This window comes from Mustela erminea, chromosome 6 (assembly GCF_009829155.1).
Source record: "Mustela erminea isolate mMusErm1 chromosome 6, mMusErm1.Pri, whole genome shotgun sequence".
NCBI classification, from domain to species: Eukaryota; Metazoa; Chordata; class Mammalia; order Carnivora; family Mustelidae; genus Mustela; species Mustela erminea.
The window spans coordinates 6343129-6367516 of NC_045619.1; the positions used below are offsets into that span (position 1 = coordinate 6343129).

The following is a 24388-nucleotide window of genomic DNA, read 5'->3' on the forward strand; positions in this document are numbered from 1 at the left end:
CCTCAGTGCCAAGCCACAGAGACTCCTAGAGGCACAAACCGATCCCTTCAGAACGCTCCCTCCGCACACAGAGACATTAACGTGACGTCTATCACCATGGCATCTAGGTGCTTAGACAACCTGCTCCCCCCGGAGGTCGGAAACAGCGTGAAGCAGATTATCTGTGTCTCAGTGTGACATATGCAATCGTGTATCACTGAAGGATCAACAGTCAGTAGCGCCGGGGTCCCCGCGGCCCCCCAGCCTGCGGGACTGGGCTGGCGTCCATGGGTCTTCCTCACCTGGTGGGCAGCCCGCCTCCTCCTGGCCACCCTCCTAGGGCTGCTGGGGTCGGGGAAACATCTCTGGCTTTCATGGTGCGTGTGCAAAGCTTTTGGAAGGAGAACCAAAGCTGGGCCCTTCGGCTGGGGATTGCTTGGGGCAGGCTTCGCACAGCTGGGTGTTGAATTCTGGCCCCACGGAACTGCCCCGATCTCCAGCGAGGTGCTCTGCCTCTAGGAGGCATCGCTTTCTCTTCTGTAAAATTGGAAGAATCAGGTTTTTCTTGAGAGTTAATGGGCACTCATGGGGAAAGGAGAAGCGCTCATGTGTGCAGAAGCTCGACTGCATTTCTCCTAGCCTCCTCTGCCTCGTGCTGGGTCCTCCCCTCCAGCCCCAGACCCCTGCCTTCTGCCTCCCAGAGCCTGCGGGCAAACATCTACCCCCTACCTCGCCCAGCTCAGGCCCAGGGCTGGGCTCCACAAGGCCAAGGGCAAAACTGGAGGCTGCTGGGGAAGGAGGGGGTCAGGAGGCCAATAATTAAGATGCCTGCTGGTGGGGGAGGGGTGCGCTCAAGCAGAGGGAAGCTTGGGGGGGAAGGACATTGCAGGGGAGTCAGAGAGGAGGCCACCCCTGGGCCTCTGCGCTGGGTCTGTGGTGGCCCCCACTGCGCTGATGACCGTCAGCTGGTTGCCTGGCACCAGTCAGGGCTGCGAACATGGGCTCCTGCCCTCACCCTGGCTGCCTGCCCCTTCTCCATCACGCTCCCAGCCGATACCCCAACTCCCACAGCCCCCCCCCCCGAAACACTGCGCTGGGATGAGCACACGAATCCACAGGCCCCTGGACAATTTCTGGCAGGAAATCTGTGAACACAGTTTTAAAAGTTTCAGCTGCGAGCAGCTAAACCAAGCCCCAGAGTTCCTCGTGGCAGTCCTGCGTCCCCTCTGTCGCCAAGTGTCTGCGGATGGGCCACCAGCTCGAAGGGGACCGAGGAAGGGAGCAGCTCCCCGAGGCAGAGGGGCGCGCGCACCAGATTCCTCGCCCCGGAGCCGTGCCCACTCCTTGCTCCGAAAGTCCGGCTTATGAAGGGGACCCAACCCAGTGAGGCCCCGAGGAAGCAGAAGCTTGGCTAGGGAGGAGCTTTATGGGGACTCAAAGGGGAACTGTGGGGCCGGCAGGCCATCCCCTCCAGTGAACTTGAGACGAAAGAGGAAGACTGAGCAGGAGGCCCCAATGGAGCGCCGGCCTCCGTGGCGGTGGGCCCCGCCGGACCTGCTCTCAGGCCCCTGGCTCCTGGCCTTGCTCCTGTTTCCCTGGACCCTGCGGCTCACAGGTACGCTGCCCGCCTCCTTCCCACGAGCCCTCTGGCCGGCACATCACAGCCGCTTTCATCTGCCCGTGCGGCTCATTCCTGGGGACCTGTCTCGGGAGATTTGCTGGTTGCGTTTGAACGTTTGAACGTTGCAGACTTCACAGGGAACGCCTTCGGGGATCCGGGAGATGGTTCGCTAATGCCTCACCAAGGTGGCTTTTAAAGGGGTGCGGGCAGCGCCCCCCTCCCCGGCGAGTTAGCAGCCTTCCTCCCTCAGCCTGACCCCTGGCCCTCAGACAGGGTGGGTGGGCGTTGCTGCGGCCAAGGGTGTCCGCGCAGGTGTGGGGTCGGTGGGGAGGGACAGCTCTCCCCCAGCCTCGGCCTCGCTTCCTGTGTTATCCCGGGAGACCAGGGACGCTGTGCCCGGGGACGCCAAATGGTCCCTCTCTCCAGAAAGGGGAGCACGCCCCACTTCCTGACCTACAACCAGGGGCCGCCTCGTGTTCTTTCGCAACAGGAGCTGATACCATTCCCGGGGCCAACGCCGTGCCCCCTTTCCTGGTCCCAGGTCCCCTCAGAAACAGGGCGGCCTGGATCCAAGCCAGGCCCGGGGGTGCGTGGCCTTGAAGCACCTTTACCCAGATGAGGACTGTCTCTCCGGGGCTGCCCACGCGGGGGTCCCTCCGGCTCAGTCTCTCCCAGGGCTGCCCTGGCAAACTCTTGGATTCCCAGGGTCCCCCCCCACCCCCCTGTGCAGCCTGGGTGCTTGGTTTCCTACATTCACCCAGACTTTTCTGAGGCTTCCGGGGGCTGCCTCCAACTTCTGCTTCATGCGCTGCCTTTCATTTATGCCGTAAACAACAACAGCTCTTCTTACTCTCATGAATTAGCCTCTTTGAGCACTTGCTCTGGGTTTACTTTCACAGTTCGGCCCCCCCTCCCGCCACCCCTGGGGTACCGTCACAGCCGGCACCGCTTAAGGACAGGGAAACGGAGCCCCAGGGAGGCCAGGTAGCTTGCCCAAGACCTAGAGGGTGAGTGGAGATCAGATTTAGACCCAAGTCAGCCGGATCCCTAAGCCAGGACCCTTGGGTCTCCTCTCAGACTTTCTTCTTTCTTATGAGATTTTATTTATTTTTGAGAGAGAGAGACAGCAAGTGCACGCATGAGCGGGGGAGGGGCAGAGGGCGAAGCAGGCCCCCCCCCCCCCCCGCCCTGAGCAGGGAGGCAGAGGCGGGACTCGATCCCAGGACCCAGAGATCATGACCTGAGCCGAAGGCAGACGCTTAACCCACTGAGCCACCCAGGCCCCCACCTCTCAGCTCTCTCTGAAAGGACATTCCTCATAGAAAAATGTCACCGTCCTGCCCCCAGGAGGCAAGAGCTGACTGGGTACCTACAGCGGGCTTCCTGGGCTGGGCCCCTGGTGACGTCATGTCCTTTCTCCTCGCACACCTGGCAGTGTCGCTCCTGCACCCTCCCCCGACCCCGTCCAGGCGGCCGGTTCAGAGATGGCCCCAAGGAAATGCAGCTTGTTGGTGGCAATGCGTCAACTCGGTCACGTCTAACTGAATTTCCCTCGAATTCCCATCATTTCTCCTTGTGCGGGCCTCCTCCCCAGAAGGGACCCAGCACACCTGGGTAACAGCGGGTGACACTTTGCGGGATGCCGCGGTGAGAAGCACTTTTGTAACCGTCTGAACTGTAAACACACGGCAGATTTTTTTTTCTCGGGATTGCAGCAAAGTTTGTACAAAAGAGAAACTCTGCTCTTTCACAAGAGGTGACAAAGCCTTGTGGTCCCCTAGAACGTCTCAGAGCAGCAGACAGCAACGTCACTCCTTGTCCCGCCCTGGCTCACTCTCTCCAACTGTCCCCTAAGCCTAGGGACAGCAGGCCCCATCCCTGAGCCACGGGGTGGTGCAGGGTTGAGGACATACACCAGGGCGTTCAGGCTGACTTTCCATCTGAGCTCTGTGATTCACCCCAAGTCCCTGGGCAGGTTCCTAATGTCTCTGTGCCTCGATGGTCTCATCTGTTAAATGGGCACAATAGCAGTTCCTGCCTGGCGTTGGGCCCGGAGACGGAGTGGTTGGGGCTCAGAGAACGTCAGCCACCTGCCAGTCTAGCAGAACCAATGGAAATCCAAGAGTCAGTTGGCCAGTTGGGTATCTTAGCGAGCCCACGGGCTCCTTGGGCTCTCTCTGACCTTGCCGGTGGCCTCTGGCTCATTATGCGTTAGTGTCTCAGGACCTCCCTTGCTCCCAGCCCTTCTCCTCCTGTCCTGAGCTGGGACTCGAGCCCGAGTCCTACCCTCCTCCAGTCTTTTGAGCTCTCTGCAAATTCTACTTTTCTCGAAGGGTCTGGCAGCCACTTGTGGGCTCATGGGCAGCTGCTCTCCCCCAAGGCTGAGTCATGCGAACCTGAGATTCAGCTGTCCTGGGAGCAGCTGCACGTCGGCTCCCCACTTCCAGCGCCTTCAGTCACCTGCAAGGGCTCTGGGGCCAGGCAGAGCCCAGGTTCAAGTCCTACCTTCTTCCACTGACTGCTGCATGACCTTGGAGCGTTACTTAACCTTTCTGAGCCTCTGTGCTCCCAACAAATGTCAGTCCCCTCACTCTTCTCGACCTTTTCAGAACTCTGGGCTGTATTTATTTCTCCAGTGCCCATGAGGAGGACCTGTTCTGGGGACTGGCTGGTTGGGGGGCGACTAGAGGTGAACCATCCCTACTCTCAGCCCAATGGAAACACTGAGGCTTGCCCAGAGAACATGACAGAACATGACCCAAGGAGAGAGTTGCCAATGCAGGTTTCTCCCCTCCCCCCTTGCTCTGGACTCAGGTGTCACCGCTCCTTTGTTGTCCAAAAGATGTTCGGGAGCCTCCCGCCTTCTTTCCCGCAGCTCGGAGCCTCTGTCGGGATTGGCCTCTGCTTTTCATCTTTGTCTAATCCCAATACAGAGCTCCGGAGGCAGGCGGAGAGAAGCACCTCGCCGCTGGAGGTGGGGCAGGGGGAGTGTTGGCGGGGGCAAGGGAGCGGAGAGGGGGAGGAGGCCGAGCAGGTGTGTGGGTGGCACGCACAGTGGGAATAAAGACTGGATGGTCAGAAGGCAGAGCCAGGGGGCGGGGAGGGGGAGAGGTTCAGTCTGACTGGAGAGGGGGGTCTCTCGGTGGAGCAGTGGGATAGGAATCCCACTGGGCTGTGTTCCAGGTAGACTGTAAACGCCTCTCAGGTCGGGGTTCAGATGCTCTTCTAGTTGGCCCTATTATCATCGCTTTCTCTTTTTAAGTTGTGAGCTCTAATACCTGTGCAGAGCAGCACAATAAACATCATAAAACAAAGTCCCGTGGGGCCAGCTTCTGCAGTCCCTGGTCCCCCCCGGCCACCACCTAGACACCCCTCTCGCCCATCCTGACTCTGGGGGCAATTGCTTCCCGGCATCTCTTTATAGTTTTAATGCTCAGTGTGTGTCCCTGAATGACGCGGATTCATGTTCCCTGTCCTTGAACTTCGTATAATCACAGTGAGGCTGTGTATTCTCTCACAACCTGCTTCTTTCACTCCGTTGTGTTTTGCAAGATCTGTCCAGTTGCCGGTGTGGCTACAGTCTGTGCGTTTTCATCGCTAAAGAGCAGGGGTCGTAAACAGCGGCCCCAGGGCAGGGGTGGCGGAGTGGGGGGAAGGCTCAGTCCAGCCCCGCTGCCTTTCGGTAAGGCCTACGAGGTAGGAGTGGTTTTTCTCCCATGTTTTTAATGGTTGGAAGAAAATCAAGAGAAGGATATTTCACGGCACGTGACAATGATACAAGATTCACATTTCAGCGCCCACAGATAAAGTTTTATTGGAACACAGCCACGCTCATTCATTTGTGGGCGATCTAGGAGGCTGTCACCCTCCATCGGCAGAGTTGAGAATTGGGACAGAGACCCCATGGCCCCCAAAGCGGAAAATATTCACCCTCCGGCCCTTCACAGAGCACGTTGGTCAAGTCCCGCTGCCAAGTGTCCCACTGAAGGAATATATTATAATTTCTTTCTCTATGAGGGACATTTCAGGCCTTGCTGTCTGTGGCCGTGAGCACTCCGGTGCGGCCTCCAGGCCCACATGTGTTCCGGGCCTCTGGGAGCGCATGTTTCCGTGGAGGCTGCTTCTTCCCCAGCTGTCTGCCTGCCTTAGGGGGACTGTGAGCTTCGGGGGGCGGGAAACGCGTGCACTTTCTTGGTTCAAATCCTCGACACCTTAGCACAGAGCCTGGCACCCAAAGGCTGCCCGGCAAACTCCAAAGAAAGCAGCCTGGATTGAGCTCCTCAGCCCAGGAGGAGTTCCAAGAGGGCCGGGTGGAGATGTGCCGCCGCAGGGAGAGGCACGCGGGTCCAGGCCTGCGAGGTGGGTCTCCCTGGCAGGGCAGGGGCCTGGCCTTTGGATCTTCTCGGCACAGGCAGAGCAGCGAGACCCTCGTGTCTTGGGGACGAGCGTATGGATACGGGAATGCCACGTCCCCATGGGCCCTGACATAGGAGAGCGGACCCTTGTTGTGGATCTAGGGGCCGTGGTCCGAGGACCGGATGCTGTGGTGTTTAGGGCATCATTAGGGCACTGGAGTCGGGTCTGGAAACCGAGGAAGGGAAGGGGGGAACCTGAGGCTGGAGAGGGGGAGGGGGAGGGATTGGGTGTGAAGTTGGCGGGAGGAGCTCCTGTCCCCTGGGGAGGACAGTGTGGCCGGCCTGGGATGAGCTTCGGGAGAAACAGCCGAGTCACCCCAGCACTCCGCCCCCACTTCCCTGTCGGGGTCCTGGGCGCCCTCTGATGCAGGCCCCTTGCCAACGGGAACAAGAAGGCACATCCAGGACCACCGGTGGCCCTGGGACCTGGCCCGTGGGACCCCTCCGGAGGGCCTCAACCATGGGGTTGGGGTGCCTGTAAGGGAAGGTGTGGTGAAGCCGGGTTGTTTCCGCTCCCCCCGCGCCCCCCGCCCCCACCAGGACTGCATGGACTGTGGGGGAAGAAGGTGATGTCAGAAGCCAGATCCGTGCTCACCCGCGGTGGGCTGGGGGAGGGGGGCCGCGCGGGCACAACCCCAGGCAAGGCAAGCCAGCTTCTCAGTCAGCAGAGGCCCTCCCGGCAGCGCAGGCTCTGTGGCCGTATTTCTGAAGGCCACTTGACAACCTATAGCAAAAATTAAAAATTTAAAAGGATCCCCACCCTTTGAAGATTTATGTATTTCTGAGAGAGAGAGAGAGAGCGCGAGCGAGCGCACCCTCCAGCAGGGGAAGAGGCAGAGAGAGAGAGGGAGAGAGAGAATCTCAAGCAGACCCCTGACCTGGGGGCTCACTGTCACCACCCTGAGATCATGACCTGAGCCAAAATCAAGAGTCGGATGCTGACCCACCTGAGCCACCCGGTGCCCTCTGGGTACATCCCCTTTGAACCACTAACTCCCCTTTTCGGGACCAGACAACCTTTATATACAAGACCGATCCCTCAAGGGTCCGTGGAGCACAGCCGCAGACCCCCAGGGCCACCAGCTGGCCCCTCACCACAGTGGGTTTAGACAAGACCCTCTCCCACCCCCTGGCCCTGAGCTACCCTTGGCTCTCGGCTCCTGCCCCCAAACCCACTTTCCAGCCCTGCTGGATGACGGCCTGCCTGAAGCCTTTGCTCCCGATGCCCCCTTTTCCTGGAAGGGGTCCTTGCACTTGCCCACCTGGTGACTCCAACCTGTTGCTCAAGGTCAAACTTGGCGACCTTCTCTGTGGTGCCCACTCTGGTCCACTCTCCCCTGCCCCCCACAAACCCAACGGCCAGCCCTGCCCCACCAAGGTGTTCCCCTGTGGTTCTGCTCAGGAACTCAGAGGCATGAAGGACACGACAGAGCTCCTCTGGGCAGCCGGGGGTCCCAACAGCACCAGGGAACAGGTGCCCAACCTTCAGAGGTGGGCTCTGTGCGAAAAGCCAGAGAAAGGGCCAGGAGAGAGGGTGCTGGCTGGGGAGCTCTCTGGGGAGGAGGAAAGGTCAGAGAGGAAGACATTTGCAAGTGAGGGTCAAGGCCAGAAGCAGTGGGAGCCACAGCCTTGGCTCTAAGACCTTGGCTGACCTCCGCTTGCCATGGCAGGGGAGGAGGCTGACAGGAGGCAGGGACAGGGCTGGCAGGGCAGAGGCTGGGGAAGGAGAGGCTGGGCAGCGTGGAGGACGGTGAGTGATTTCGCGCCCGGAGGGCACCGGATCTTTGGGGAGATAGAGATTTAAGAGAAGTCAGGATAAAAGTGATCTGGCGAAGGCGTCTATAGGAAGGAGTTTGCGTGTTGACAGCCAGAAGCATTTATATTTTAGAAGGAAGCTGGAGGGGGAGGGGTCCCAAGCCATCAGAATGAATCACTAATGTGAGGGTTTTAGGCAGCTGGAGAAGATGGGAACTCTGTAGTGTTTCTCTTGTTATCTTTCTTTCCTTCTTTTTTTAGATCGGGGAGGGGCAGCGGGAGAGGGAGAGAATCTTAAGCAGGCTCCATGCCCGGCAAGGAGCCCGACACCGAGCTTAATCTCAGAGCCCTGAGATCATGACCTGAGCCGAAATCAAGAGTTGGACCCTTAACCAGCTGAGCCACCCAGATGCCCCTCTCTTGTTGTCTTTCTAGCACAGAATGTGATCCTGTCCATCCCAGATCTAGAAGCCCTCAGAAGCTCCCCCTGGGTTTCCAGGACAACACTTGCCCTGCACCGTCTCCCTCCCACCACCCTGAACCGCGCCCCCCCCCCACCCTTATGCCTCCACAGCTCCTTTTGAGTCCCGCAGCTACCAATGATGACTTCTAGAAGCTTCATCCAAGAGCTTTTTGTACGTCACCCGCCCCCGTCTCTGCTCCCCTCCCCCACCTGGCTGCCTCCCACTCTTCCTTCAAAGTCCAGCCTGGCAACGGGATTGGATGTCCACAGCCGTGATGTCAGGGTGGCAGAACTGTGGGCAAGTTCAGCGTTCTTGATCCTTCGCTGTGGTGTTTAGAACTCCTACAGCATTCATGTTTCCTTTTTTGTAAGGGGGGGGGAGGGGCTGAAGAATTATAATTAAAAAAAACAAAGACCCAGTCCCAGAGTTGCCCTTCCTGGATTCCTCCTCTCCTCCCCGCAGGGCTGGGTCCCCTGCTCTGGGTTTCAGCAGGCTCTGGGACTTCCCTTTATCTTCCCACGTTCCCGCTTCATCAGCGAGCTCTGCCCAGTGGCAGGGCCCAGCCCGCCCTGGCAGGACTTCGGGAGGGTGCCCCCTGCAAGGGGGGTGCCCTGGTGGGGTCTCCCCCCTCGCTCCATGTTGTCCTACACCCATCCAGGGACAAGAACCGGAACCCCCATTCTCCCTCTTTGGTCCTATCGCCATCTCCACCCCAACCCGACGTCCTTCTCTGAGGGCAGAGGACGGTATGCAGGGAGAAACTGAGTCTCCAGCTGTCCTAGGCGGCACCCTCAAAGTTGGAGAAACTTGCCTTTTTCAACCTGAAGGAGAGGTGATTGTTATACAAATGCTTGTGAATACCCACAAAGCCTCTGCGTTTCTGGGACCAGACAGTCGACCTTCTGCACTCGGTTTGTGTCCCCGTGTGGTCACGGTGCTCCCGGGGTCTAGAGTCTGGAGGCTTTAGAACAGAACGCAGGCAGGGCGGTGGAAATGGCCCCCGAGGCCAGCCACATCCGTCTGTATCTCTGTAATTCAGAGGTGTTGAAAGATGTGACAGCCGGTCTGATGGCAGTGTTCCGAGGGCACCAGCGCTAAAAGCTTCAGAGTACACACTCTCTGTTCAAAGGTTGCCTTCCAAGGCCTGCTACACGCCTCTCCCTAATCAGCCACTTGGCCGCGCGCCGTTGTTTGATGCGCAGGTCCTGATGGACTCCCCCGTTTTTCGGTGGTGTCCTGGGATTCGTGCTCAGGCAAATGGCTGGAGCCCTGTGATAAAGCCAGCAGTCCCATGTCTGTGGCTTCCCAGCAGCCCTTCACATGGGCCTTAAAGGAATAATAATAAAAAAAAAAAATGGCATGGCTCTGAGAGACGCCAGAATTAAATTAGAGGGTGAAACTCCATGCCTAAAATAAAGACCGTGGGAACTGCTTTCTTCTGTAGCTGGAGAATCAAAGTACTTTCCTTTAAAATCGACCGAAGTGGGGATGGATACCTTTGATCAGCACGTCTGGATCCTCACCCCCTTGGCTGCCGAGGCTGGGGGCCACGGAAGGGATCGAGTTCCAGGCAGAGTGGACAGCTGGGGCAAGGTGTGGGTCAGGTGGGCCAGAGGGGCTGCGAGGGGGCCGGGGCAGCTGGGGAGAGCGGGCAGGCAGTGCCCGATGCCAGGGCTGGGGGCGTGTCATCGCCGCAGTGAAGGAGGGGCGCTGGCTGGCCCTTTGGGCACTCGGTTGCTGCTGACACGGGACCGTCTGTACACGGTTTGTGGGACCACATGCTTCTGCTCTGGGAGCCGCAGATCTTGAGCTGGATAACAGTAGCTGTCCCTATAAAGCGGCAGGGTCTGTTCTGGTGAGGAGCTTTGTCCTCGTATCTTGCCAGACGACATGTCTATTAGATGACCCAAATCTAGAAAAATGGCCTCTGAATTTGTAGCTCCCTTTAAAGGGGTGCAGCTCGGGGTACCTGGGGGGCTCCGTGGTTAAGCGTCTGCCTTCAGCTCAGGTCATGATCCCAGGATCCTGGGATCCAGCCCTGCATCGGGCTCTCTGCTCAGCCCCTTGCCTGCTTCTCCCTCTCCCTCTCCCTGTGGCTCCCCTGCTTGTGCTGTCTCTCTCGGTCTAATAAATAAATGAAATCTTAAAAAAATAAAGGGGTGCAATCCTTTCATTTGAGAGATGTTTTGTCTTGCTCCCAGATTTTAAAATTGTGGCATAGGGCAGTGATGAAGAGTTTGGAGTTAAGGACCCAAAGAGACCCCGCTTACAATCCCATGCCCGCCCCTGACTAGCTGTGCTTCTCGGCAAACCTATTCCTCTCTCAGAGCTTCGGGTTTATCCTCTGCAAAAGGGGAGTGTGCCCCCTGGCCCCCGCCCCGCAGTAACAGTAACGCGTTGTCATCACACAGCTTCACAGCGACACCACCCGAGAGTCTGTGTGGGGCAGAGGGAGTCCTGCAGACCGAGAGGGTGACCCCCAATTCTGGGAGAGGAAGGGAACAGGACGGCATTCTGAGCAAGGGGAACGGCCCAGCAGGCCTGGCGTCTGCGGGGGTGTGAATGGAGGACCGCTCAGCTGGGCTGCGTAGGGCCCGGAATCGTGGACTGGATCCTCCAACCCAAGAACGTGCAATTTTTTTTTTAAAGGTGACCCAAAGCAAAGGGATGCATGTTAGAGCATGATCCTGTCTGAACCCACTTGTGCGACTGTAACTGAAACCAAAAGTTCACAAAAAGCGTCGTCGTTATGCACAAAATGCTGCAAGGTTCTATTTTTAAAAATTGCTTGTCCTCACCATGTAAATTGATTTCAGACTCCTTCTTGGGTCTCCTCTGGGGTGGGGGGCGCTGCAGCAGGGTCAGTCGGCAAGGTGGTCTGTGTTTCTCTGGGGAGCAGCTCCAGGCAGCTCTCTGCCTGGGGTGGGGGTGCGGGGTGGGATGCTGGGCGGGGAGTCCAGATTCCAGAGCAGGACTGCGTGCGGGGTGTCCTGTATAGGGGGTGGGGAGGGCAGATGGGGGGGCATCCTTTCTACACCCAGCCAAGTTCTTTGATTGTGAATCCCTCCCCCCAGGGACTCGGCATGGGGTGCCTGGGTCAGGGTAGGACTGGGGCCCCTCCCTACCGCTCTCAAGACCGCAGTGCAAGTGGCCACAGATTCAAAAAGTGGACAGTAGACAAAATCTTTCCCAACAAGGGTAACAGATAAGGAGTAAGTGGGGAGAGCCGGAGGAGGCCGCTGCTGGGGGGAGGGTTCTCTCTGCTTGCTATGCTCGCCACCCACCCCGCAGGGGAGCCTGGCGCCCCAGGCTTGGGTCTGCACCCCAGGGAGCCCCCATTCCCCCCTCCCCCGTGCCCGGCCCAGGCCCAAGGCCTGAGGCAGTAGACAGGCTGTCCTGTGGAGGCCACTCCAGGCCGCGTGTGCCCTGCCCTGTGGGCCTGGTACTTTCTAGGCGGAAGGGCCAGTCTGGCGTTCGCTTTTCTGGACTCAGCGAGGACTCGGGACTCCGCTCACTTCCTTGCCTCTTTTTTGTCACTGGGGACACGCAGCCTGGCCTCCCCCTGGAAACGCCCTTCTGTTCCCCTCTCTCCCGCTCCTCCCCACGCTGGAAAGAGCAGGTGCTGGGGCAGGTGGGAGATCCCGCCTCTCCACTCCCCTCCCCTCCCCTCCTCGGGGCTGCCCCATCTCTGCCCGCCCTCCGCACTGGCCACCTCCAGGCCCTTCGCCCTCTTGGGCGGGGGGATCTGCGAGTTGAACGAATTCATCTCCCCGCAGAAAACCAGCCAGGCTCCTGGCAACGCTTTCCTCCCTGTGCCTGGCCTGGCCTAGGCTGTGCCGAGGACTCACCCGCCCCCTTCCTGGAGAATTATCCAAAGAGCAAGTTCCTGTTGCTTCTGTAGCCCTTTGGAGCCTTTTGTCTTGGGGACTTGTCCGCAGGCACCTGGAGAGAAAGCCAAGCCGGGCTGGGCTCTCCCAGCCCCTGTGCCCGACGGTCACTCACAGTCAGAACCAACTCCTGGTTCTTCGAAGCGCCTGCCAGAGTGGGAGGCTGGATGTGGTGCAGGCCGGAGGCGGGGTCTGGGACCCGTGTTAGAGTAAAGGGTCAGGGCCCTCTTCCCCTCTCCCCCTAGACCCCTTCGGGGTGGTTGCAGTGGACCCCCTCGGACACGCTCGTGGGTCACTGGGGTCTGCCAGCCGGCCTCCCCTGGCTCCCCCCCACCCCACCCCGCCTCAGTCCCAGGAACCCGAGTTGCCACCCACGCCTCCTCCCCAGTCCTCCGCTCTGAACCCTGTGCCCATCTTCGCGCGGCCCATGGGCAGAATCTAAGAAGATCCCCAGACCAGCCCACTCTGCTCCGGCCCACCTTGTTCCACAGGGGACAGGCGCCCTTGACCTGAACAAGGGACAAATCATACAGCCGCCACCAGGTGCAAGATGGACACCAGCCACTGCGCCAGCCCTGTGCACGCGGGGGTCAACCTGCAAGGTTTGCGAGGGTCCCACCAGAGCCCCTCTGGGTCTGCGGTGGGAAGCAGGTGTCTGAAGTGGGGGGAGGGGCGAGCCCTCCGTGCCAGCCCTGGTGTGGCCACTTTCCTGGTGGTTTTGGCCAGGTTCCCACCTCCCGACCCCTAGCAGGGAAGACTGGCCGCCTGCAGAGCCAAACGGGAGAATGCAGCTAGAAGTCAGAGTGGGTCCTGAGCTGAGTCTGGAGGTCTGGGCAGGAGTCCTAGCCGGAGGGGCGTGCAGGGGTAGCTGCAGCATGGGAAGTGGCCCTTTGAGGGGGTGAGGAGCATGGCCACGGCCTGCATGCAGCATGGCCTTGATGGGCAGGGCAAACCAGGTCTGTCTCAACCCTCTGGCTGTTTGTCCTTACCTGGGATGATGCCATGACCCCTTCCTCTGCCCGCCGTGCCTCTGCCCTGGCTGCCATGTGTCAGGGGAACTTCGGGCCTGAATCAGAGCTCCTCTTTCTTATGACAGCACAGAGCGGTGTCATTAAACCACAACGGCCACCCCACTGGCGTGCCCAGTGACACCAAGGACCCGTGAAATCTTTCCCGCCCCGCTCAGTGGAGGAGAACCCTGGGTCCCAGCCCAGGGGCTTCTCCAGGTGCGAACACCGTCATAGTCCTGCAGGACAGCGAAGCCGGTCCCCCTAGTCCCCTGGACATCCAGCCCGGTCCCTGGGACTGGAACTGCCTTTCGCTCTTTGGTGGAGGGGCGAACTCTTCTGTGACTCAGCACGAAGCACAAAATAAGCACGCAGTGGGAGCTCTGAGGGACTGGCTGGTTGAGAGGACCCCTTCTGTCCTGTCCCCAAGTCGTCCAGAGGCCCTGGCCTCACCTCCCCTGGGGACCCAGCGCGGGGCTCAGTGGAAGAGCCCAGAGACCAGTCCAGTCTGGCCTCATGCCAGCCCCACACCCCGGTCCCCTGGGGGCCCATGCCTTGCCCTCCCCCAACAAAATACACCTGGCCGGTTCCTCTGAGTCACTCCAATGTGCGATCTTCTCCCGACGAACAACCCGGCCGGCGTGTTCTTGGCTGCTTCCTGCCGACCTCCGTTTAGAACTCTCCGTTCGGCTGCTGGAGAAGGAAGGGGCTAGGGGACGAGGCATGCTGAAGCTGTGGGGGCTTGTGTGCTGACATCTGGGGGTGTGAGGGGACCCCTGCTGCTCGGGCCCGGAGCCTGCGGGAGGGTGGGAGGCCCAGCCCGGCAGGTGCCAGTGTTTTCCTAGGAGCCTGTGATGAGGAGGGGTGTCCAGGTATCCAGGAAGGAGGCCCGCATAGACACCTGCCTTTGTAACGGTCATCAGACATCCTGGTTGTGGCCTGAACGGCTCCCTCTGTGCTGCTGGAAAGCTGCTCTTGGGGCATTTTTTGTTACCATCCATAGGAACTTGACAAATGTTTCTCCGAGCTCTGATTCAGGGCAAGGCTCTTCTCTCTTGATGGCTGGCTTGGCTCCTCCTACGGGCTGGGGAGAACCCTGAACCCTGAACCCTCCGGGGGGGCCACTGCCGGGAAGCTCTTCTTCCTGCCAGGGAGCATTTCTTTGTCTTGTCTCCTGTCTCCCTCCTCTTTACTTCTCATTCTCCAGCAGCTCTGGGTCTTCTCAGGCTGGTGCTTTTATCCAATGTGGCTTCTTGGCCTTTGATCAGGAAAGCGGTTAGGGCTGTGGGGTCTGGAGTCTGCCCGCCTTGGGCAGGGTTGTAGCTCCACGCCATCCCTGCTGAGAGAGTGAAAGCTAGCAGCTTGACCTGCCTGACCCTCGGACTCTTCCTCTCTGTGAAGTGGAGCTCTTACACACTTCGCCTTGGGTGTGTCGGGAGACGGAGAGCTCTATGTGTGAGGCACTTGGCACAACGCCCGCACACAGCGCCTGCGTGAACGGCGCTGTGAGTGTGAGCGTGAGCGTGAGCCGAGGTCCTCGCGAGGAGGTAGAAAGGACTGAAGCGACCCGGAGGGTAAGCTCCCACTCTTTCCTTTCTCTTCCCCTGCAGGAGGGCAGTCTGTGACCCAAATTGGTGCCCCCATTTTGGTCTCTCTGGCCAACAAGGCCATTTCCTTCGACTGCAGAATCACGTACCCGGACAGCCCCAAATTCAGGGACTTCACAACCTGGTACTTTCACGTGGACCTCCAGAAACGGGAGAGCCCCAAGGAGCAGATGAAATGCTCACCCGACCTGGCCAAAGAGAACCAGACGCACACCCTGCAATGCCGGGTCACCCCCACGCTGCCCAGCGCGTCCGCCACTGGTACCTACTACTGCTCCGTGGACTGGCAGGACTTGAAAATGATCAGCGAAGGCGTCTTCATCCTGGTCAGAGGTGAGGCTTCCTGCAGGGTCCAGAGGGTTCACACAGCAAGTCTGGGGCCACAGGATCTAAAGCAGGCAACAGGGCGCCTGGGAGGCTCCGTCTTTAAGCACCTGCCTTCTGCTCAGGTCATGATCCCAGGGTCCTGGGATCGAGCCCCGCCTCAGGCTCCCTGCTCAGCCAGAAACCTGCTTCTCCCTCTCCCTGCCACTCCCGCTGCTTGTGGTCCTTCTCTCGCTGTGTCTCTCTCTGTCAAATAAATAAATAAAATCTTACACGGAAGACACTGGGAGATGAAGAGAAGGGAGTTGGGGGAAATCAGAGGGGGAGACAAACCATGAGAGACTGTGGACTCTGAGAAACAAACTGAGGGTTTTGGGGGTATGGGGGCTGGGGTGAGCCTGGTGGTGGGTATTCAGGAGGGCACGTATTGCATGGGGCACTGGGTGTGGTGCACAAACAATGAATTTTGGAACACTGAAAAAAAATTTAAAGAAGAGAAAGAAACATGGAGATCGCTACAAAAAAAAATCAACAAGAAATAAACCAACAAATAAATAAATAAAGCTGTCTCATTGATCAAGGGGAATACCTGTCTCATTGATCAGCTTGGGTAAAAGGCAACCGTGTCCTCAGGGAGCCCCTGACCACGCAGGTGTGCCGACGCCTACCTTGATTTGGGAAGGACGGAAGTCTGGGTCGTGGCTGTGCCTCCGGCCGCCTCTGGCAGGTGCCCCAGAGAAATCCCTGGCGCACTGGTCTCAGCATCGCTGTGGCACCGTGTGTGTGTGTGTGTGTGTGTGTGTGTGTGTGTGTGTAGGGGGGAGTGTCGGGGGCTGAGTACACCATTGGGCTCATGAATGTGTGTGTCTGTGGCAGCACTTGGCTCATGTAGGTATTTCTGGGAAAGGTTCCTAGTTTCATCACATCCCCGAAGGAGTGATGACTGAAAAGTTATCATCGGCAAAGCCGTGAGGCTCTGACCTGTGTCCGTGCTTCCCACCAGGAGTGGCGGGGGTTCGGGGAGCCGGCCGGGCTGTGGCTCTGGGCCCGGGCTTTGTGGCAACACCCTGCCCATCGAGGGCTTTTATGAGGATGAACGGGATCCTGTGTGCAAGGGCTGGTGTCTGCTACTAGGAAATGTTTGATTAATAACAGACACGGGCGCACCTGGCGCGTGGTTGGCACCGGCCCTTTCTGCCGGCAGATGGAGGGAGCGAGGGAGGCATAAAAGGAGGGATGGCCCAAGGGAAGGGGCCAGGCGGGGCCCTTCACCTGCCCCGGTGAAGGCCAGTCCCCTGCTAGGCCCAGGCCACCCCCCCCCCCCCGCACCGCCCCATCACACCTGTCCCCATGTCCGCCGTTCCTCACGCGGAGCATAGAAGGCCCCGAGAGATGGCGCGACTCGCCCAGGGTCCCACAGGCAGCTCTCGGGGGAGCCGATTCACCCCAAGGCAGGTGACTCAAGAAGCAAAAGATGGCTTGACAAGAATCAAGGCTGCCAACCTAGAAGGGGTGTGGCCAAAGCCAGCGTGGGCAGGAGCACCTTGCTGGCCTCGCGGGGTCTGGGGGGCTCGCGGTGGGGGAGTGCTGACAGTGGCGTGCTGGGTAAAGGAGAACAGAGGAGTGGGGGGCCTGGGGGTTGGCGGGGTGGGGTGCACCCCTGCCTTTCTCGGGGGACTAACCCTCTGCTTCCCTGGCCTCCTCCCAGACGCAGGGTACCGAGCCCCCGCGCAGGACTCCCAGCTGCTCCTGCTCTCCGGCTTCACGGGCCTCCTGACCGCGCTGAGCGTCTTGGTCACAGCCCTGCTGCTCTGGAAGAAGGTAGGGGATCCGCACACACGGCAGCACTGCCTGTCCGGGCCCTTCGCTGTGGCTCCGGGAGCTTCCCGAGGAGCGGAGGGGCTGCCCGCCCACCCGCCCCGCACGGCGTCCCCGGGGCCCTGGGGAGGGCTGCGGCCGTAGCCTTCCTCGTGGCCTCCCTGCACACGGACCCCTCCTCGCTCACCTCCACAGCTGGGCCCGGGGTACCCTCTTGCCAACGCCAGGTCCCCTTGGGTCTCGCACAAAACCAGGGTCCACCCACCTTTTCTAGGTCACAGGTCGTCCCCGGTGTTTCGGTGCAAGGCTCAGGCCCCACTTCTGGCTCTTTTGAGCCACACTGTCCTGGTTTTTCCGGATCCCCAGCACCCCAGAAGGGAGGAGGAAGCGTTTCCTCACAGCCGCTGTCTACCAGGCACCCCTGCCCTCCCCTCGGCGTCCCACCACAGCTCTGTGAGGGACATTTCTTCCCATTTTACAACTCTGGAAAGTGAGGCTCAGAGAGGTGGTGGCTCGCCCGAGGTCTCCGGACAAGCCTGTGGCAGGGGCGGGGGCTGGAGTGGCAGGTGGATGGGGTGTTTGGTCCAGGTCTGCGCCCGGCTGACTCCTGTTCGGACTGTGGTGGCACCAACGCAGGGAGGGTTGTCTCCCCCGTGGGCTCTTGTCACTCTTCTTGTCACCCAGTCCTGGGGGGCTGATTCCGTAAGTACCCTGAGGACAGAGTCCGCAGTGAGCTTGTCTGCGTGGCTCTGTGCAGGTCCTCACGTGCTCAGTAGATGTTTCTTGGGTGGTAGAATGCCTTCCCAGTGGGTGCCAGGTTCTGTCCGGCTCAGGGCGGGGTGAGGGGGGGGCAAAGATGATGGTCAGGGCCCCAGCCTGCAATTTGGACCCTCTGCCCTGGCTCCTTGAAGGCCTCCATCAGAACAGCTCGGGCCTGTGCTCTGCCCTCTCCGGACCAGGAGCTCCCCGACTCCTTGCTTGCCTTCGGGGGCAAGTCTGGGGAGCAGCTCCATCAGCGAAGGCCCTGAGTGTGGGAAGAGGGTTCCTCGGGTCAAGAGAGGCTCAGCCCCTGCACCTGCCCGTCCCCATCCACAGCCAGGGAAGGGCCCCCTGAGACAGGATTTCATGCATTTGCTCATTCAACCCACATGAGGACGTACTCGATTCCAGGCCCCGTGGAGGCCCCAGGGCCATAGCAATGACTAAAATGGTCCCCAAGAAATCCCTGCCTGCATCAGATCTGCATTCCAGCTGAGGGGAGGCAGACCCTAAACAAACAGAGAAATAAATAGCCTAACGGATGCAATGAGTGTTGGGGGAGAGAGTGGTGAGTGCGGGAAGGAGGGAGATTGTGGTTTTCAGTGAGGAGCTGGAAGGGCCTCCGCACACCGCACCCGGAAGGAAGAGGGGCAGGCAGACGTCAGGAAGAGTGTGTGCAACAGGGGAACCGCAGGGGTGAGTGCTCTGAGGCAGGAGCTGCCTGAGTTCATGGGCGGGTGTGTGTGTGTGTGTGTGTGTGTGTGTGTGTGTGTGTGTGTGTGTGTGTGTGTGTGAGGATGGAGGCCCTGCAGGTCAAGCGAGGCACATTGACTGGGTTTACTCTAAGTGAACTGGACGGCCCCACAGGGCGTCGGGAGATGTGGGGCAGGATCAGACTGACCCCGATGGACCCTCCGGCGGCTGTGAGAAGCGGGGGAAGGGAGACTCGGTGAGGAGCTACTGCAGCAGTCCAGGCAGGGGCGACCGAGGTGGGACGAGGGTGGCTTCTGGGGAAGTGGCGAGCGAGGCAGGTTGGAGTCTCGGACCCCGGCCCCAGTTTCCCACTTTGCCTCGGGCTGGAGACATGGTCACTCTCCAGAAAAGGCTCCAGGGTGATAAAAGAAGGTGAACATGGCCATTGGGCCGGCCCTAAAACTCTGGAGGCGGTCTTTCCTGCCATCTGGGAGCCGCAGCCTGGTGACAGCTTCAGCCACCGTTCTAGTTCCTCTGCTGTCCTGTGATCCGCGGGTGTGGGGCATGACCCTGGCGTGGCCAGGTCCTAATCGGGCTCATCCGGCCGACAAGCCACAGAAGGAGTCCACTCCGGTCCACCCAGGAGCAGGCTCTGCTATGAGGTCCCCGGGGAGGCGAGGACCCTTGGCCCCCTGCCTCTGGCCTGGCCGCAGGGACAACTGAGCAGAGAAGACAGAAAACGATGGGAAATGCTTCCCGGGGCCTCCCATGAATCCTGCATTTAGGAGAGAGCCCCCCCCCCCGGGGTCTTTCCCTCCTTCAACCAACATGTGCTGAGCCCCTACTGTGCGCCCAGCTCGGCTCTTACCCCAGTATATTCCTTCCCCTACCCCCGCTGCTCTTCCCATGACGGTGGCAGGTAGGACGGCTCTGGACTTGTCACTCAGCAAACATCAGCTGAGCGCCTAGTGGGACGTGGGTGTGGACACAGAGGCTGTGTGTCGGGCAGGGGCGATGAAGGACCCCCACTCGGGCTGTGGACCCCCACGCCAGCTTATATGAGAGACTGCATAGGTGCCTTCTGCAGGTGAGGGGCAGAACCGAGTCAGGGAGAGACCTTGACCCTGAGCTTCCACTGCAGCCGCTGCTCTGCAAAAACTGGCTTGTCATGTGTGGAGCTCGGGGTCCTGCCAGGTCAGGGAGGCACCCGGAGCAGAGCAGGTGGTCAGTAAAGTCCGGGAGGAGGGGAGTTGGGGGTAAGACTCAGCCCGGCCCCACTTCGGAGCCCAGCCCCGCCCCCTCCTGCGCGGCTTCAACCACTCCTAGCCTCTCTCTCCTTCCAGGAATAGCTCCCGAGTATCTAGAACGTGCCAGGCACCGGGCTAAGTGCCAGACACAGTGGAAAGCAAGACAGAGGCAGCCCCTGCCCTCTCACCAAGCTACGGCCCTCTCCGAGCCTGGCTGTCCTCCTCCAGGAGCGGGGTTGAGGAAGGATCCCGCCTCACCTGGGAAGGGTGGGGGCGAGCATTTTGGAGACACCAGCCGGGGCGCCTGACCCACAGTGGGAGGGCGGTGTGTAGAGCTTCCTGGCCTCCCTCCCTGCACGCGGGGGAGGAAGGGTGGGTGCAGGAGCCTGGCCTTGAAGGAGAGAGAAATTAGAAGGCCAGAGGCCAGAGATGTCCCCAGAGCTCCCTGGAACTGGATCCAAATTTGGGGTGCGGGGTCTGTTCCAGCGTGGCCAGTGCCCGTAGCCCTGCCCCTCACATTTGAACTGAGTGAAAAAACAGAGCATGGGGTGGGGGACGGGGAGGCGGGGGACCCCAGCCAGTGGCCAGGCCAGGCAGTCAGCCATGGGGGCCAAGAGGAGAAGGCCAGGCAGGTGGGGAGGCACGGAGGACCCTAGGAGCCCAGGCGGCTGCAGATAAATCCATCGAAGCCGGAGCTTCTGGCCCAGAAAAGGCAGGTGATTCCTGCCTGAGAGCAACCAGAGGGCTCCCCGTCCCCAGCCTGGGGATGGGTCAAGGCTGGCTTCCCAGGGCAGGCAGCCTCTGACTTGGATGGCCTATCTGCCCTCATCCGCTAAGGGCACCCTCCTCCACTGCGTACTTCTTCCCTTGCTTCCTGGACCCCCAGGGCAGCCCTGTGCGGATCACCCTCGTCTTTGTGGCCTCTACACATGGCAAGTCTCTGAACCCTTCCTCAGAGCACTCCCCGCTCTGTCTACACGGATGCTGCCCGGGCCCCTCGCTGAGCCCCAGAGCCCGTCCACGGTGGGAACCCCGTGGGCATCCGCACCCACAGGTCCTGACACCCCTCTGTAGCTCCCAAGCCTGCCCTGCCTAGGCAGATGGCACGGTGCCCCTGGATGCTCAGGCCGGGAGCCTCCGAGCTGGGTGTGGCTCCTCCCTCTTCCACTGCAGCAAGCCCTGCCCACAGTCTGTCTAGGATCCGGCCCCTTGGCCCCCTCTCGCCTGCCTCAGCCCCCCAGCCCAGGGCTTCCCTCACTCCTTAACTGAATAGAGGTCTCCCTGTCCCACTCATGTCCCCTCCAGCTCTGCTCTCCATACCTGTGCTTATGTCTTTGTCACTGTTTCCTCCACCATAACGTAAGCCCCAGAGAACAGGGACTTAGTCTCCTCCCTTGTTGGGGGCTGGGTAGCCTGACACACACCAAGTGCTCATGGGAGGGATGGCTTAGTTAAGAGAGCGCTGAGACTTGGAAGATGAGTGGCAGCTGGCCAGGCTGTGAGGTGGACTCCCATTGTACAGAGGGGGAAACTGAGGCTCTACAGGTTTCCGAAGCTGCTGGTGGCCACATGGATTGGTTTGTTCATTTGCAGATCACAGTTGGAAGGGCAAATGTGAGTGGCAGGGAACAAGGTACCTGGGGAGGGCAGGGGTGGTTCCAAGGGGCCGAGCGTCTTGCTCCTGCAACAAAACACACCCATCTGATATTTTGAGAGGGTCACCGCCTGTGGGCCACAGCCCGGGCCTCCTCTCCCTGCCCCTGCACCACCCCTGGAGATCTGCCTCCTCCTCTTGCCGCCCCTCCCAGCTCGCAGCCAAATGCAGGTCTTGCTAAATCTCATGGCTTCCCTGTCCTCCGAGGGAGGACACCGTGGATGGCGCCCTCTGTGGCAGTGTCTTCCTCGCCAGCCTCCCGGCTCGGCTGCTGTCACCTTTTACTCCCATCGGTGGCTTTCTATGTGATGGCCCATCCTTGAGGATGTCCCTGACGTGTGACATTGCTGCCCCCATATGATCTGGTGCCTTGTCCCCATGGCCTGTGGCTTGTGATACTTTCTCAGACTCTTCTGTTTTCGGGAAAGAGGGCAAGCACTCAGAAGACTGCCCCAGACCTGTGGCAGTCGTGGGGCTCCTTCCCTCAGCCCCACAGTGACACTTACCTCCCCGGCAGCCCCACCAGTGTCGGTAGGAGCCCCACAAGGCCGGGCCTGGGTCTTGCTCCCCACGGGGTCCAGAAGAGCCACTGCCCATGAGCTCACACCCGCCAGCCTTGACAGTGTCCGGGCCACCAGGCTCAGTGCGGGGGAGAAGCACCAGCCCCCCAGCCATCTTGAGGTGAGCCACAGCCTCTGACTGTGACAGACGCCTCCAGAAGCAGGTGGTGCAGGGGAGGGACACTCGATTTGGAAGAAGACAGCTGGGTTCCATCCAAAGGCAGCCATCCGACTAGCTGGCCAGGCCTCAGTTTACCCCTCTGTAAACTCTACTTCCTCAGGCTATGAAGAGAATTAAATGAGACTAAGGACGTGTCTCGTGGGTTTTTTTGTACACAGTAAAGTGCCACGTGGAGGCCAATACCTATCTAACGGGCTCTGTGGCCTCAGGCAAGTCTCCTGCCCTCTCTGAGCCTTCTCGTCCTCAAGTGTGGACCAGAGATGGTGTGAAGACTTGCCTTGCAGGTTTGTGGAGAAGCGCATGAGAGGGTTCGGAGAGAGCCCTGGCTGGCATCCGGAGAGGCCCCCTCTCCTGGACCCAGATCAGGCTGTGACCAGGGTGGTTCTGGCTTCTGCCTGACGGTGAAGTAGCTCGGGGGAGCGAATCCTGCATGCACAGGCAGGGGACGGGCAGGCGGCCAGGAGTTTTAATTAGCCCCGGCCCCGCCATGAGGCTGTCATGGCTCTGTGGTTGGCAGAGCGGTGCCTGTGAGGAGGGGACGTCTGGGTGGCCTCCCTCTGCCTCGGAAGGAGCTGCCTGTCTCCCGGAGCCCGGTGCCCCGCCACGGGCCCAGCACCCCTGCCTCCGCGGCCAGCGTGAGCTTCCTGACACCTGCCCCTCCTGGCCTCTCCTGCGTGAAGCTCGGATGCTTTCTGCCATCCACGCTTCAGCTGGGCCCCCCTGTCCGGGGAGGTCCCCCCGCCTCCCCTCGTTGGTCCTCTTTAGGTCAACCTTTAGGTCCCCCCCCAGTTGACCCTCTTTAGGTTCCCCCATTCCTTTAGGTCTTGGCACACACTTTTTCCTCTTCCTACCCTCCCTCTCTTGCCCAAGGAGTTTCTCAGCCTTTAAGTTGTTGTTGTTGTTGTTAAGATTTTATTTATTTATTTGGCAGACAGAGATCACACATAGGCAGGGAGGCAGGCAGAGAGAGAGAGAGGGAAGGAAGCAGGCTCCCTGCCGAGCAGAGAGCCTGATGCGGGGCTCGATCCTAGGACCCCAAGATCTCGACCCGAGCCGAAGGCAGAGGCTTTAACCCACTGAGCCACCCAGGCGCCCCAGCCTCTAAGTTTTTTTTGTTTTTGTTTTTGTTTTAAGATTTTATTTATTTATTTGACAGAGAGAGTGATCACAAGTAGGCAGAGAGGCAGGCAGAGAGGAGGAAGCAGGCTCCCTGCTGAGCAGAGAGCCCGATGCAGAGCTTGATCCCAAGACCCTGAGATCATGACCTGAGCCGAAGGCAGAGGTTTAACCCACTGAACCACCCAGGCGCCCTCAGCCTTTAAGTTTTAAACACCCCTTTCTGGGGCGCCTGGGTGGCTCAGTCAGTTAAGCGACTGCCTTTGGCTCAGGTCATGATCCCGGGGTCCTGGGATCGAGTCCTGCGTCAGGCTCCCTGCTCGGCTGGGAGTCTGTTCCTCCCTCTCCCTCTGCCCCCTCAAGCTCCTGCTCTCTCTCTCTCTCAAATAAATAAACAAACACCTCTTTCTGCCAGGTGAGGCATTTGTCCCCCAGAGTGTGCCATGGGCTGTGTCCTCTCGGTCAGCACACGGACCACACTTTAGTCAAACGGGGTTCCTCATTCATCTCCCCACTAGGTCCTCAGTCCCAGGAGGGCAGGGCCGGTGTCCGCCTCTTCACAGCACCTGGCTAGCCAGAGGCGGCTGACAAGGGTGTGTCGGTCGGGCAAGGGCCACCTCATGCCACCTGAGTGCCAAGCACTTACCCCTCATCCCTCCTGAATCCTTGAGACAACCTCACGAAGGAAGGTTCTGGCTGAAGAAAGTGAGGCCCAGAAAGGGGAAGGGGCAGCGGGGGACCGGACATCCGGTCTGGCTGGCACTCTCTCAGGACCACCATTAATGGTCAGCTCTGCTGCCGGGGACCCTGTCACCCTGGCCCCGTGTCACCGTGACTGTGACCCAGCACGGGCAATCCCACGTCCGGTCTGTGCAGACAGAGGAGTGGCATGTCGTGGGTCCCAGAGGCATTTGCCGCCCATCCTTGGGGAGGGTGGGGAGGCAGTGCTGAGTGGCCCCCTGGCAACTGGCCATTCTCTGCCCTGGGGGGTCTGTGGGGTGGGAGCCGCCCATCCCCGGCTCTGACCGCCCGGACTCCTGTCCTCACAGAAACGGAGGCTGACTCCTCGGAAGAAGCCCGCCCAGAAGGGCTCGGCCCCGGGCGCCCGCAGCCAGCAGCAGCCTCTAGACGAGTCCGTCTACACGGTGAGTCTCAGGGCTGGGCTCCCTGCTGGGTCAGGTCCCAGCCGCGTAAAACTCCGAGCCTCCAGTTTCTTGTCTGTAAACTGGGGACCAGCATTCCCGCCTGGCGGAATTTCTATGAAGATGAACACGTGTGTGGCCCCTGGCCCCCCGCAGGCA

The 24388-nt window shown here is 60.0% G+C and overlaps 1 protein-coding gene and 1 long non-coding RNA gene across 2 annotated transcripts in view; one reads left to right on the plus strand and one right to left on the minus strand.

Moving 5' to 3' along the window:
- Positions 1–1435: 1435 nt before the first annotated feature.
- The window catches only part of NFAM1 (NFAT activating protein with ITAM motif 1), a 33847-nt gene continuing 10894 nt past the window's right edge, over positions 1436–24388 (plus strand). Inside the window, exons 1-4 of the mRNA XM_032346067.1 lie at positions 1436–1594; positions 14739–15068; positions 16768–16880; positions 24137–24232. Coding sequence (XP_032201958.1) covers positions 1495–1594; positions 14739–15068; positions 16768–16880; positions 24137–24232 — 639 coding nt within the window. The 5' untranslated portion in view covers positions 1436–1494. The remainder of the gene's footprint in view (positions 1595–14738; positions 15069–16767; positions 16881–24136; positions 24233–24388) is intronic.
- On the minus strand, positions 6211–8440 carry LOC116592684. Its single transcript, XR_004286583.1, has 3 exons — positions 8368–8440; positions 6611–6739; positions 6211–6490 (listed from the first exon to the last, which is right to left on the minus strand). It is a non-coding gene; the product is annotated as an uncharacterized LOC116592684 (long non-coding RNA).